This window comes from Mus pahari, chromosome 16 (assembly GCF_900095145.1).
Source record: "Mus pahari chromosome 16, PAHARI_EIJ_v1.1, whole genome shotgun sequence".
Classification (NCBI taxonomy): domain Eukaryota; kingdom Metazoa; phylum Chordata; class Mammalia; order Rodentia; family Muridae; genus Mus; species Mus pahari.
This window is the reverse complement of record NC_034605.1, coordinates 27,523,059-27,534,748: the sequence shown is the minus strand read 5'-3', so window position 1 is coordinate 27,534,748 and position 11,690 is coordinate 27,523,059. Positions and strand designations below refer to the sequence as shown.

Below are 11,690 nucleotides of genomic sequence, written 5' to 3'. Positions count from 1 at the left end.
TTTTTTTTTTAAAAAAATGCAATCTAATCTAAAATGCTTAGAAAAAAAACCAATTTGATTAAGGAGTGTTAAGAAGCATAGTCGATTGAAAATTATTACAAGATTAGTGCTTGACCAATGGGACCGTCCTTTGTAACCTCTAACCAATCAGACAGAGTAAAAGTAAGCCTTAATTTGCATAAGACTGCCTACAAATAACCAAACAGCGCACAAGAGCTCACTTTCTTTTTCTTCCTGAGAAAGAGATCAGAAGATGCCTGAGCCCGCCAAGTCCGCTCCCGCCCCGAAGAAGGGCTCCAAGAAGGCCGTGACCAAGGCCCAGAAGAAGGATGGCAAGAAGCGCAAGCGCAGCCGCAAGGAGAGCTACTCGGTGTACGTGTACAAGGTGCTGAAGCAAGTGCACCCCGACACCGGCATCTCCTCCAAGGCCATGGGCATCATGAACTCGTTCGTGAACGACATCTTTGAGCGCATCGCGAGCGAGGCGTCCCGCCTGGCGCATTACAACAAGCGCTCGACCATCACTTCCCGGGAGATCCAGACGGCCGTGCGCCTGCTGCTGCCCGGGGAGCTGGCCAAGCACGCCGTGTCGGAGGGCACCAAGGCTGTCACCAAGTACACCAGTTCCAAGTGAGTCGTCTGACTGACTCTTAACCCAAAGGCTCTTTTCAGAGCCACCCAACAGTTCACAATTGAGAGCTATACGCTTGTTCGTAGTACTAACAATAGCCACCTTTATATGGTTGCTTTTTATTTCTGGGACAAAGCTCCTCTACTCAGTCTCAAAATCAAGTATTTTGCCAAATTGTCCACTTCTGCAGTGTAGAGAGGCTACATTTCTGTTCTGAATAAAGAACACGGAACGATTCGCTTTAGCATCTCAAGCTAAGTTTTAACACTGCCTTCTCCGAGCGTCCAGTCGATAGCGCACACATCCGGTCTTTTGTTCTACGTCTTTCTGGGGAATTCATTGGCACAGGAAGGCGGAGTGTAACCGTGGGTTTACTACCTGGTTTAGCTAAACGCCACAAAACTTATTAGCCGTGTCTCCTAATCTGGATCAAAACTCAGGGTTGTGCGCTCGGTGCTTGTTAAACTGGTTTTTAGTGACGCTCAGGTCGCCATTTTATGCGGCGCCGCCCTTGGTGTAGAGAGCTCCGTTCAGCTCCCTGAAAGCGAAAGTCTCAGCATGAAGGGCCAGCTCAGGCTCCCAATTCTTTAAGGATCCTCACTTCCAAAGACGTAGAGCTATTGGATTTTAAGGCTTTTGCATATGAACTAAGTTGTTGGAGAAGCAACACGATCTCCATTTTTAAAAACGTTTGCTTTGTTACTTTTTTAATTACAGGAAATGGTGAAGTGGTTTGTAAAACTAAAATGGGGCTAAGTAGGCAGGACTGAAACATTTAATTTCCTTCCCTTTCCTGAACTGCCAGGTAGTTTGTTAAACACCAAGAAAATTCCCAAAACCCTCTCCTTACTCTTTTTTGTAAAGAGACCTGGGGGGGGGGGGGGGATCAGTTCCTAGCATTTAGCCACATCACTTTCTTTGCAATTAAGGCTATGGAATGCTAGATGTGGCTCTGTGGAGTCCCCATCTCTAATCTGCCAGGCTCTGGAGTTTACAGCTTCTGAGTTTGAGCTATTGGTCGCAGCAGGGAGGGACCCTGGCCCAGTCTTGTGAGAGAGAAAAAGTTGGAAGTAGAAGTATCAGGAAGTGCTGGGTGGTGGAAATATCACAGGTGTTGGGGATGGAAATAAAGGCCCAGTTCCAGGGAGCTACAATCTTGCCTCTTCCATGGCTCCCTTCTGAAGCTGGGTAAGTACCTTTATGCATCAAACTTCCTAAGCTTTCAAAGTAAATACAAAGACACTATCCATTTTAAAGTAACAAAACTGCAGCTACCATGCAGGAGGCTTTAAAAGTAAGGTAAATACTAAGAAACTACCCACTTTAAAGTAACAAAATTGCAACTGCAATCCAAGAGGCTACTCACTGTGTAAAGTTTTTTGCCACCAAGAATGAACACCTAAGTGTGTCCCCTAGCACCTACAAAATAGATACTCTGACCTAGACATCCCAGAGCAAATAGAACACACACAGGCACAATGTGGTTTTTTTAACTGTTTTTTAAAATTACAAGTCGACTTCATTCACAGTTACTTTAGAAACAATACTGAAACTTCCTTGTGAAGAGTTAAAAAGTTCATGGTAATATTTTGTTTCCCTTTGTTTTGTTTAGCTTTGTTCTCTTTGTAACAAGATTTCAGTGTGTAGCTCTGGCTACCTTGTAATTCAACTCAAACTAAAACTTTCAACAATCCCCCTGCTTCGCCCTTCTAAACACCTTGTAGCAATCCTCTTTTCTTCTTTGTGATTTGTTGGTTTGTTTGTTTCTTGGGACAAAGTATGAAACTCACTAAACCAAGCTGGCCTCATAGACTTCAGCCTGTCTGCTGTGCACTGGCATGTGTACCTCCAAACCTGCTGTGCTGGTCATTATTAAAGCATTCCTGACTGAGCATGCTCAGAGCCTTTCAGCCATCCCCACTGATCTTAAAACCAGAATTGCAGTAGAGTAGTACTCACTAACTCTCCATAAAACCCAACCTCGTGCTAGGCAGTGGTGGCACACACCTTTAATCTCAGCACTTAGCAGGCAGAGGCAGACAAATTTCTGAGTTCAAGGCCAGCCTGGTCTACAGAGGTTCCATGACAGCCAGGGCTACACAGAGAAACCCTGTCTCGAAAATAAAGCCCACCCTCATACAGTTCCTATCTGGTTATTGTTTTGTTTTTTAATCTTTTCCCACTGGTTGAAATTCCCCATGACCCCTCCAGTTTCTGTTCTGTGCAAATTTTCTCTACCTAAGCTTCCTTTTGTGGCCTGGCCTGCCTACATAGACGAGTATACTTTAAAATAGAAAGAAAAACAAAAGAAAAAAAAAAATCTGGACTCCAAAGTGGATGTGAGTATTGTCTGTTGAGCTTCTTGAAGGACATATTGATTGATAAATTACCTCTCCTCCAGCTAAATGAGCCAATTCAAACCAGATTGGATTATATTAAGGGCAGGTTTATTGGGAAGCAGCTCTCAGTTGACTTCACTGGCCCCAAAGCCAGGGAAGTCACCATGAGCAGAGGGGGCGGAGGAAAGAAAGAGAGAAGGGGGTACACACCAAGAGAGAAGAGAAGGGGAAACGTGGGAGGAAAGAGAAGGCAGAGAGTCCAAAATGTCTGAATTACATAAGGAAGAGCCTCTGAATTACATAAGGGCAGGCCATCCCCCTAGGCTAGAAATTTCAGGGTTGGGGACAGTGTGTGCCAGGTAGGGACTGAGGGAAGCTGGGAGAACCTGGAGACCAGGTCCACTTTGATATGTAAAAATATGTTAACTTGTCCCAGGGTCCGAAGCTAAATACTGAAGATACCAATGCCCAAGTGTTTATTGGGTCTTTTTTTTTTTTAATTCTTGGAGGGAAGGGCTGCTAAAACAGCTAAAGCAAGTGCCCTGTGAGCCTGATGGCCTGAGTTTTATCCCTAAAATGTATATAAAGGTAAGAAATATATAAACAACACAAAAAAATTTTTTAAGTTCTTAGCAGACACTGATGTTTCTTCTCTGGTGACTCTGGGGAACAACTGATAATGCTGACTAAGTTAATGACATCTGGGACCATGTGAAGTTTTCCTTGAGGAATAGATATAAGATTTATGTGTCAAACTCTGGTGTTTATTTTACAGATTAGGAAGTTTGAGAAAGCTGGGCGTGGTGGCCCACAACTTTAATCTCAGTACGTGGGAGGCAGAGGTAGGCAGATCTCTCTCTGTGAGCCTGATGTACAGAGCAAGTTCCAGGCCAAGGTTATTACACAGAATACATGGAAAGAATGAAAGGAGGGAGGGGAAGAAATTGTAAAACGCTCCAGGTTAGAAAACTTGAACATATTCAGTTTCCAAGGACTGGATTGATTAAAGGGTTTGGTTTTGAGACAGGATCGCATCTATACCTTAAGAGCCTTGAAAAGAGGATGATCATGATCTGACCCTCAACCCTCTAGCTCCTGAGCACAGACATTAAAGAATGAGCCTACAGGCCTGCTTTTAGGCTATCAATACTGAAGGTAGACAGGTAGACCTACCTAAGCAGACACTATGCATCGAGCCACGGTCCCAGCACCCACCTCACTCCTCCCATGCCTTCACCCCCTTCCAGAAAACCACCACTGATAAAAGCAGATTAAACACTTGTACACATAAAATTTTAATGTAAACATGCACGCTAACATATACATGTGTGCATATAGTTTAAATAATAAAGGTCTATTATGAAAAGAAAAAAAAAAAAATCCTGGTCAAGAAAATAGAATCTCTAGCCTAGATGGAAACCCCTAAGACCCTAAGACCATCCTAGGTGGTTTTACCTTAAGCGATGCTAGAGATATATGGAATATTTTTTCCTTTTATGAGATGCAGTATTTTTCACTCCCAAACTTCACTACCACCACCACCACCACAACATATTTACACCAAAGTGAACAGCCATGAAATTTTACTGCATCTGCCCACACTGCAATCCTACCCTACCCCCGCCCCCGCCCCGCGCCTTTTTTATTTAATTTTTCCCTATTTTCTTTAACTGCTGACCTAAATGTCCTTTTCTTAGTTTGTATGCTCATCACATGCACACGGGCGTTCCCTGAGGTGAGATCCCTCGAACTGGAGTTACAAATGGTAGAAAACCATCATTTACATGCTGAACCTAGACTTTTCTGAAAAAAAAAAGAGAAACTCTAGCGCACATAAGTATGTACACACGTAATGTCAGCAGGACAAGAGCCTGAGGGAGGTTGCAGTTAAATTAGAAAACCCCCTGTCGCTACCTGGTCGAGGACAAACTACTCAAATTAACTGTCTCAGAAAAACGAATACCTACAGAACATTGTTATCACAGGGTTTTCTCCAAACATGATCTAGTCATTCATAACCGAAGTGTACGTCTGTTCTACGTTGCTCCTTGTGCTGGCAAAACGTCATTAGTTCCAGACAAAAGACTTACTGAAAGTTCAGCTCCTTTAAGTGAGAAGGTAGTGGCCCTGAAAAGGGCCTTTGGTTTATGGGTGAGGAAAATGAGAAAGTTTAGCCGCCGAATCCGTAGAGGGTGCGGCCCTGGCGCTTGAGCGCGTAGACAACGTCCATGGCGGTGACTGTCTTACGCTTGGCGTGCTCCGTGTAGGTGACGGCGTCGCGGATCACGTTCTCCAGGAACACCTTCAGCACACCGCGGGTCTCCTCGTAGATGAGGCCGGAGATGCGCTTCACTCCTCCGCGCCGGGCCAGGCGGCGGATGGCGGGCTTGGTGATACCCTGGATGTTATCACGGAGTACCTTACGGTGACGCTTAGCGCCACCTTTTCCAAGACCCTTCCCGCCTTTCCCGCGTCCAGACATAGCGCCAAACTAAAAGCTAGGCTCACTAGCCAGTGGCTGTAACTGTCGCCCTTCCTGGCTTTTATAATACCGAGGCGGACCTGTTTGAAAACCTGAAGGGAAGGGGCGTGAACCACAGTCAATTCCCGCCCTTCTTGCGTTTGTCCTATGAAAAGGCTGAGGAGACAAGGCGGGGCTTGAGACAAGAGCAGAGCCAGGACTTAAAAATTCAACACACTGCCCTCAATAGTGACAATTTATGTATTGTGAAAAAAAGAAGTTTGTCTTTTATTTGACCAAAAAGAAAATACGTTATTAATCTCGTGAACCTATAAATCGGGACCCCCCCAGTAGTATTTCAGATATTTACATTACAATTCATAACAGTAACAAAATTACACTTAAGCAGTGAAATAACTTTATGGGTGAGGGTAAGCACATGAGGTGCTGTAGTAAAGGGTCCCAGACTTAGGGAGGTTTAGAACCACTGAGTCTAATGTTTTAAGGTCAATTTTAAGGACATGTACTATTTCCCCTTCTGAGACTTTTTATTGATTTAGGTGTGTATGCCTAGGAATCCGAACTGTGTTCTGTAGCATTCAGGCTGACCAGGGGGAAGTGAAACCTCAAAATGTTACAGGACTTTAGCACTAAAAGATGTAAAGGATATTCGTCCCAAAGGTGTGAATCTTATGCTTGAATTACACATAGACATCAGGAGCTCTGGGAATGAGGATGGGGGAAAGGGTGTTGCTCTTTATGTTTAGTAAGCTTTCATTGAATCTCGTGATTTCCTGCATGTATGTTCTTAGTTAATAAACATTACACAGAAAACCTATTATCCTTAGCACATCATAGTTATATGTACTTCAAAACATCATGCACGCACGCCACCTCACACTGACAGTTCTTAGTCAAAGGATTTGCCGGTTTCATGGACTAATGAAGAGTTGAATACTAATATCTCACCAAGTTGATTTTAAAATACTTTCATAAAATGCTAATACAGTAAATACTCATGTTGTAGTGTTTTCCGCATCTGCATTACTTTTCTAGAAAAGAACAGAAAAGTTTCTTCTGCTCTACGAATGAGTGGATGACCCAAAGCAATGTTTTAGAATCACTCCTCTAGAAGAGCCCCACAGAATTCAAAGACTCCTAGTTTCTGAATATTCAGAGAGAAACATTAAAACTGCATGTGAATATTTACTGGGTGAAGTGCTTGGTGCATATAAAAAATCCCTGGGTTTGATCTTGGGGACTACAATGGGCTGGTGGCAATGCACTGCTGTAATCCCAGCACTGCTTAGGATGGTTGAAGCAGGAAGGTCAGGTATAGATAATTGTCAGGTACATAGTGAGTTTGAGGATAGGCTGAGCTATGTAAGCTTTTGTTGGGAGAGGGAGTTGGACTCAATGCTTGTAGAAATGAAATTGTGTTCCTTAAAATGATCTATTAGCAATATCCAAGAGTCTAGTAATGAATGGTACTATAACTATTTTTGTCCTTCAGTTATTCTTACAGGTTTTTTTTTTTCCCTAGAGAAATAGCAAACATAACTTTTAGCCCTCTCAGGGGTAGATGTGAAATCTTATATAGATTTTTTTTTTAAAAGATTTATTTATTTATTATATGTGAGTACACTGTAGCTGTCTTCAGACACTCTGGAAGAGGGCGTTAGATCTTGTTACGGATGGTTGTGAGCCACCATGTGGTTACTGGGATTTGAACTCAGGACTTTCGGAAGAGCAGTCAGTGCTCTTAACCACTGAGCCATCTCACCAGCCCCCCTTATATAGATTAAATCAAGTCTGAATCTTTAATAATGGAGATATGTTTTTAAGTTCATGGGCCAAATAACCTCTGTGTAAGACTAAATATTCCTATTGAATCAGATTTGAAATCTTTCAAGCTAGACAGGAGAGTGACAGAGGCACAGTCCTTACCTTACTGTACCCTCTTTCAACTCTGCTTTGCAAGATATGAGGGTGCCATCCTAATTTTATTGTCACATTCATATGCCTTATGAGTATATGGATCTTTTATCTTTTGTTTTTTTATTTTATTTTATTTTTCGAGACAGGGTCTCTCTGTATAGCCCTGGCTGTCCTGGAACTCACTCTGTATACCAGGCTGGCCTCAAACTCAGAAATCCACCTGCCTCTGCCTCCCGAGTGCTGGGATTAAAGGTGTGCGCCACCACGCCCAGCTATATGGATCTTTTAATGTCTGCTCCTACCATTGATATGTGTTGTTCTTTCTTCGGTATTGGTAAATCTCCCAAACATGAAAGAGTATAGGAATTTTCATGTTCCTTCATTTTCTCATGAGCAGAATCATCATGCCTGACATGAATTATCTACCTAGGTCAATACAAGAGGATTTCCCAAATATCCCACATTTTTCTGTCCAAGAACAAAAAGTTGAACAGAGATACACAGTTGCAGTAAAAGTCAGAACAGTTTTTTAAGGTGTATACATTCAAGGAAGGAAGCCCCCAGAGCAAAAAGCTGACTATACAAAGAAATGGGGTTTTGCCTCTAATAAATAGCTCCAGGGTCATCTGAATAGCAGGAGCTTTCTCATTGTGCTGTTACATATTTAGTGGTTTACAGCTTCCTACAGTTCAGTCTCACTGGTATTCCCAATCTTCCAAATGATGGATTTTTGAGGCCACCTTCAGACTTTACAAAGTAATCATTCTCCTCCAAGTGATAGATGACAACCTTTTTTTTAACATATGCTAATTTTTCAGTCTTGGGGGGACGGGGTCTTCTCAGCTTCACTCTCCGCTCTACCTCCTGTCCAAGTACAATCACAACTGATGGGAAGCCTAAATAACGACCGATAAACATGAATTTTCTGAAAAATACACCAAATGTGATGGATTGCATTTGGTGATAAAAGCAAGAATGGAAGAGCCATGTTAGAAAAGGATGGCACCATTAATGTTTTCCAAACAAAAAAAGGAAAAGCCAGTAAGGTCCGAATGTGACCACAGAAAATGGAGTGGCAAAGCCTTTCTGACAACAGGAAGAGTACATTGGTCTATGGAATCCCAGCTACTCTCTGGAGACGAAGATCACTGCATTTCTTGTTTTCTTTGAGAGAAAGGAAGAAGGAAAGAAAGAAAAGGAAAGAAAGAAAGAAAGAAAGAAAGAAAGAAAGAAAGAAAGAAAGAAAGAAAGAAAGAAAGAAAGAAAGGCTGGAGGGAGGGAGGGAGGGAGGGAAGGAAGGAAGGAAGGAAGGAAGGAAGGAAGGAAGGAAGGAAGGAAGGAAGATTTTGAACTCAGGAAATCCGAAAGTAAAGCCAACTTCCAAATAGTCCACAAAAATCCATTACAATAAGGAGTCTGGTCCAATCAAATTTTCTGATGAGAAAGTGATGGGTACTTGTTACTGTGATGCCTGTGGTAAATTATCAAAAAAAAAAAAAAAAAAAAAAAAAAAAAAAAGCACATATATACATATATATAGAGAGAATTATTTTAGACATTAAGTTGCCTCTCAATTCTGAAAGACTCAAAGTCTTTGATGAAGGCTATATTAGTTTGTCTTGTATTGCTACAATGACCAAAATCAATTTGTGGAAGAAGGGGTTTATTTGACCAACATTTCCCCATCATAATCCCTCATTAAGAGATGTCATGGCAGAAATTCAAGACAGGAATTTGGAGACAGAACTAGAGTCAGAGATCGTGGAGGAAAGCTGCTAATTTTAGTTTGTTCAGGGTAAACACAGGACTCGTGTCTGTGTTTGGTAGATATGTACACAAGAGTGCAGGTCCCATGGGAGACCAGAGGCACAGGACTCCCCAGGAATGGGAAATATAAGCTATTAAACTATTATGGCTCCCATGGCACTGAAACACACAAGAGTTCCCTGCAAGAGAAGAAAGTGCTCTTAGAAAGTGATTTTTCTATCCTTTTCTCTCTCTCTCTCTCTCTCTCTCTCTCTCTCTCTCTCTCTCTCTCTCTCTCTCTTTTAAAGACATTACTAATCCAGATAAAATCTAAGCTTGTTTGTATCCCAGGTTAGTCTCCAACTTCCTATTTCCCTGCCTCACCATTCCAGTACAGGAATGACGAAGTGTAAACATCCACTCCCGAAGGACTGTGGTTATCCTGAGTTAAACATACTTCAGAATTAAAACACTACTTGAGAACAGAGGAATGAGTTAGGTACCCATTGGAAGCAGTGTCCCCTAATCATGGCTTGCTTAGGTTGGGCCTGTCAGCTCCAGTTCTGATTACTCCCAAAGCCTGCAGAGCCCACAGTCCAAGTTCTCTCCAGAGAATCGCCTATTTCAAGAGACATGGCATGTATTTTAGCCATGATCAAAGGAAGCAGCTAGCAGTTAGAACTGGTACAGGTACGTCAGGTTCAAGGTTCTAAGCAGGATTCTTCTAAGCGGCACTAACGTTTTCCTAATAGGTTCATAAGCAAAGGCAGAATTCGGACATTTGCGCCATGGCCTCCACGAAACGCAAAAGCGTTTCAACTCAAGTAACTGAAAGACAAAGGTGTAGCCAGTGTCAAGTAAATGTTGAAACAAAAACCAGCAACTTCAAACACTAACCAGTACAGGTCTTAAAGATGTTGCAGACAATACAATACCAAGTAATGGATGGCTGAGTGGGGGTTCGTAATAGCTTATCTATACACAGCCCTTTATAGAAGATGTGGATGGCTCTGAAAAGAGCCTTTGGGGTGCAACTTCACTCACTATCATCAATTTAAGCCCTCTCCCCACGAATGCGGCGAGCCAGCTGGATGTCCTTGGGCATGATAGTGACACGCTTGGCGTGGATGGCGCACAGGTTGGTGTCCTCAAACAGACCCACAAGGTAGGCCTCGCTCGCCTCCTGCAGAGCCATGACGGCCGAGCTCTGGAAGCGCAGGTCGGTCTTGAAGTCCTGCGCGATCTCGCGCACTAGCCGCTGGAACGGCAGCTTGCGGATCAGCAGCTCGGTCGACTTCTGGTAGCGCCGGATCTCGCTGCTTGTGGACGTTGTACATCGTGGTGCGCACTAGGCTCCGCACCACGATGTACAACGTCCACAAGCAGGCGGTGCCGGGACGGTAGCGGTGGGGCTTCTTCACGCCGCCGGTGGCCGGGGCGCTCTTGCGGGCGGCCTTGGTGGCCAGCTGCTTGCGCGGAGCCTTGCCGCCGGTGGACTTGCGAGCGGTCTGCTTAGTACGGGCCATGATTTAAAAAAAAAAAAAAAAAGAGTATGGAGAACTCTCTGGCAAAGAGAAAGCTAGTGAAGTGTAGACGGAGTACATATATATAAAGCGAGAGAGCCTCGTTCTCATTGGATGAAACAGCACATTACCACAGCGACCTTATTGGTAGCTTTAAGAATAACTCTCCAGGCCCCGCCCCATTCATTTTAATATTTTGTTTCTTGATCTGTTTTTATACTTTTAATGCTTGTATTGTTCTTACATCTTTCACAAAAAGTTCTGTCCAAACTATACTTAGAAGGACCCATGCTGTTTGTGTACCAACGTTTTAAATTTGTGACCCCCAAAAGCCTCATCCATTCTTCTGAAAAGCGCCGGGGTATAGACAATTGTTGAACTAGATGTTTTGTTTTCTCTCTACAGAAAGATTGAAGATACACATGAAAAATCAAAATTTAAACTTTGAGGGAGTCTTTGGCACTAAGGAAAGTGTTTCGTTCCAGTATTAACATTATCAGTGAAGCAGTAATTTTAAACACGCTTTTTACCTGGATAAATGAGAGCTTTTTCCTAAAACCGCTAAGTGTATACTTTATATAAGGAAAAAGGGCCAAGGGAAAAAAGGTCACTACTGCTACAATTATTAGTTGGAGTGACAAGACAGTACAGTATGAAGCCACTTGAAACTACACATTACACAGATGTACTTCAACTAAATTCCAGTGTTATCCTAATGTGAAAAGACCAGTTACAAAAGGTGTCGGCAATCACGGAACATGTAATAAAATCACTCTCATAAGGATGGCATTGATGATTGGTACTTATTCAGGACACTAGTAAAAGTCCACACTATAAAATAGGAAAGTGACAGTGATTACATCACGATTAACACTTCCCTAGGAAAAGTAAGCAAAAGGCTCTTTTAAAAGATGAAGTGGTGGCTCTGAAAAGAGCCTTTGTTTTTATTCAAGATAAGAAGACTGATCTTATTTATTTCATTTCCCCTTGGCCTTGTGGTGGCTCTCGGTCTTCTTTGGTAACAGCACGGCCTGGATGTTGGGGAGGACGCC

General features: G+C 42.9%; 2 protein-coding genes and 1 pseudogene across 3 annotated transcripts; 1 reads left to right on the top strand and 2 right to left on the bottom strand.

The window, feature by feature from the left end:
- The first annotated feature begins 247 nt into the window (after positions 1-247).
- LOC110333941 (histone H2B type 1-F/J/L) lies at positions 248-678 on the top strand. Its single transcript, XM_029547574.1, has one exon. The coding sequence runs from the start codon at positions 254-256 to the stop codon at positions 632-634; it is 381 nt and encodes a 126-aa protein (XP_029403434.1). The 5' UTR covers positions 248-253; the 3' UTR covers positions 635-678.
- Positions 679-5,090: 4,412 nt separating this feature from the next.
- Positions 5,091-5,472, bottom strand: LOC110334228 (histone H4). The gene has a single exon (XM_029547575.1). The coding sequence runs from the start codon at positions 5,450-5,452 to the stop codon at positions 5,141-5,143; it is 312 nt and encodes a 103-aa protein (XP_029403435.1). The 5' UTR covers positions 5,453-5,472; the 3' UTR covers positions 5,091-5,140.
- Positions 5,473-10,069: 4,597 nt separating this feature from the next.
- LOC110333938 lies at positions 10,070-10,641 on the bottom strand (annotated as a pseudogene). Its single transcript, XR_003845389.1, has one exon. The product of XR_003845389.1 is annotated as a histone H3-like (transcript).
- Positions 10,642-11,690: the final 1,049 nt, after the last annotated feature.

Coding starts and splice junctions, on each gene's coding strand:
- LOC110333941 (XM_029547574.1), top strand. CDS start 254: ATGCCTGAGCCCGCCAAGTCCGCTCCCGCCCCGAAGAAGGGCTCCAAG.
- LOC110334228 (XM_029547575.1), bottom strand. CDS start 5,452: ATGTCTGGACGCGGGAAAGGCGGGAAGGGTCTTGGAAAAGGTGGCGCT.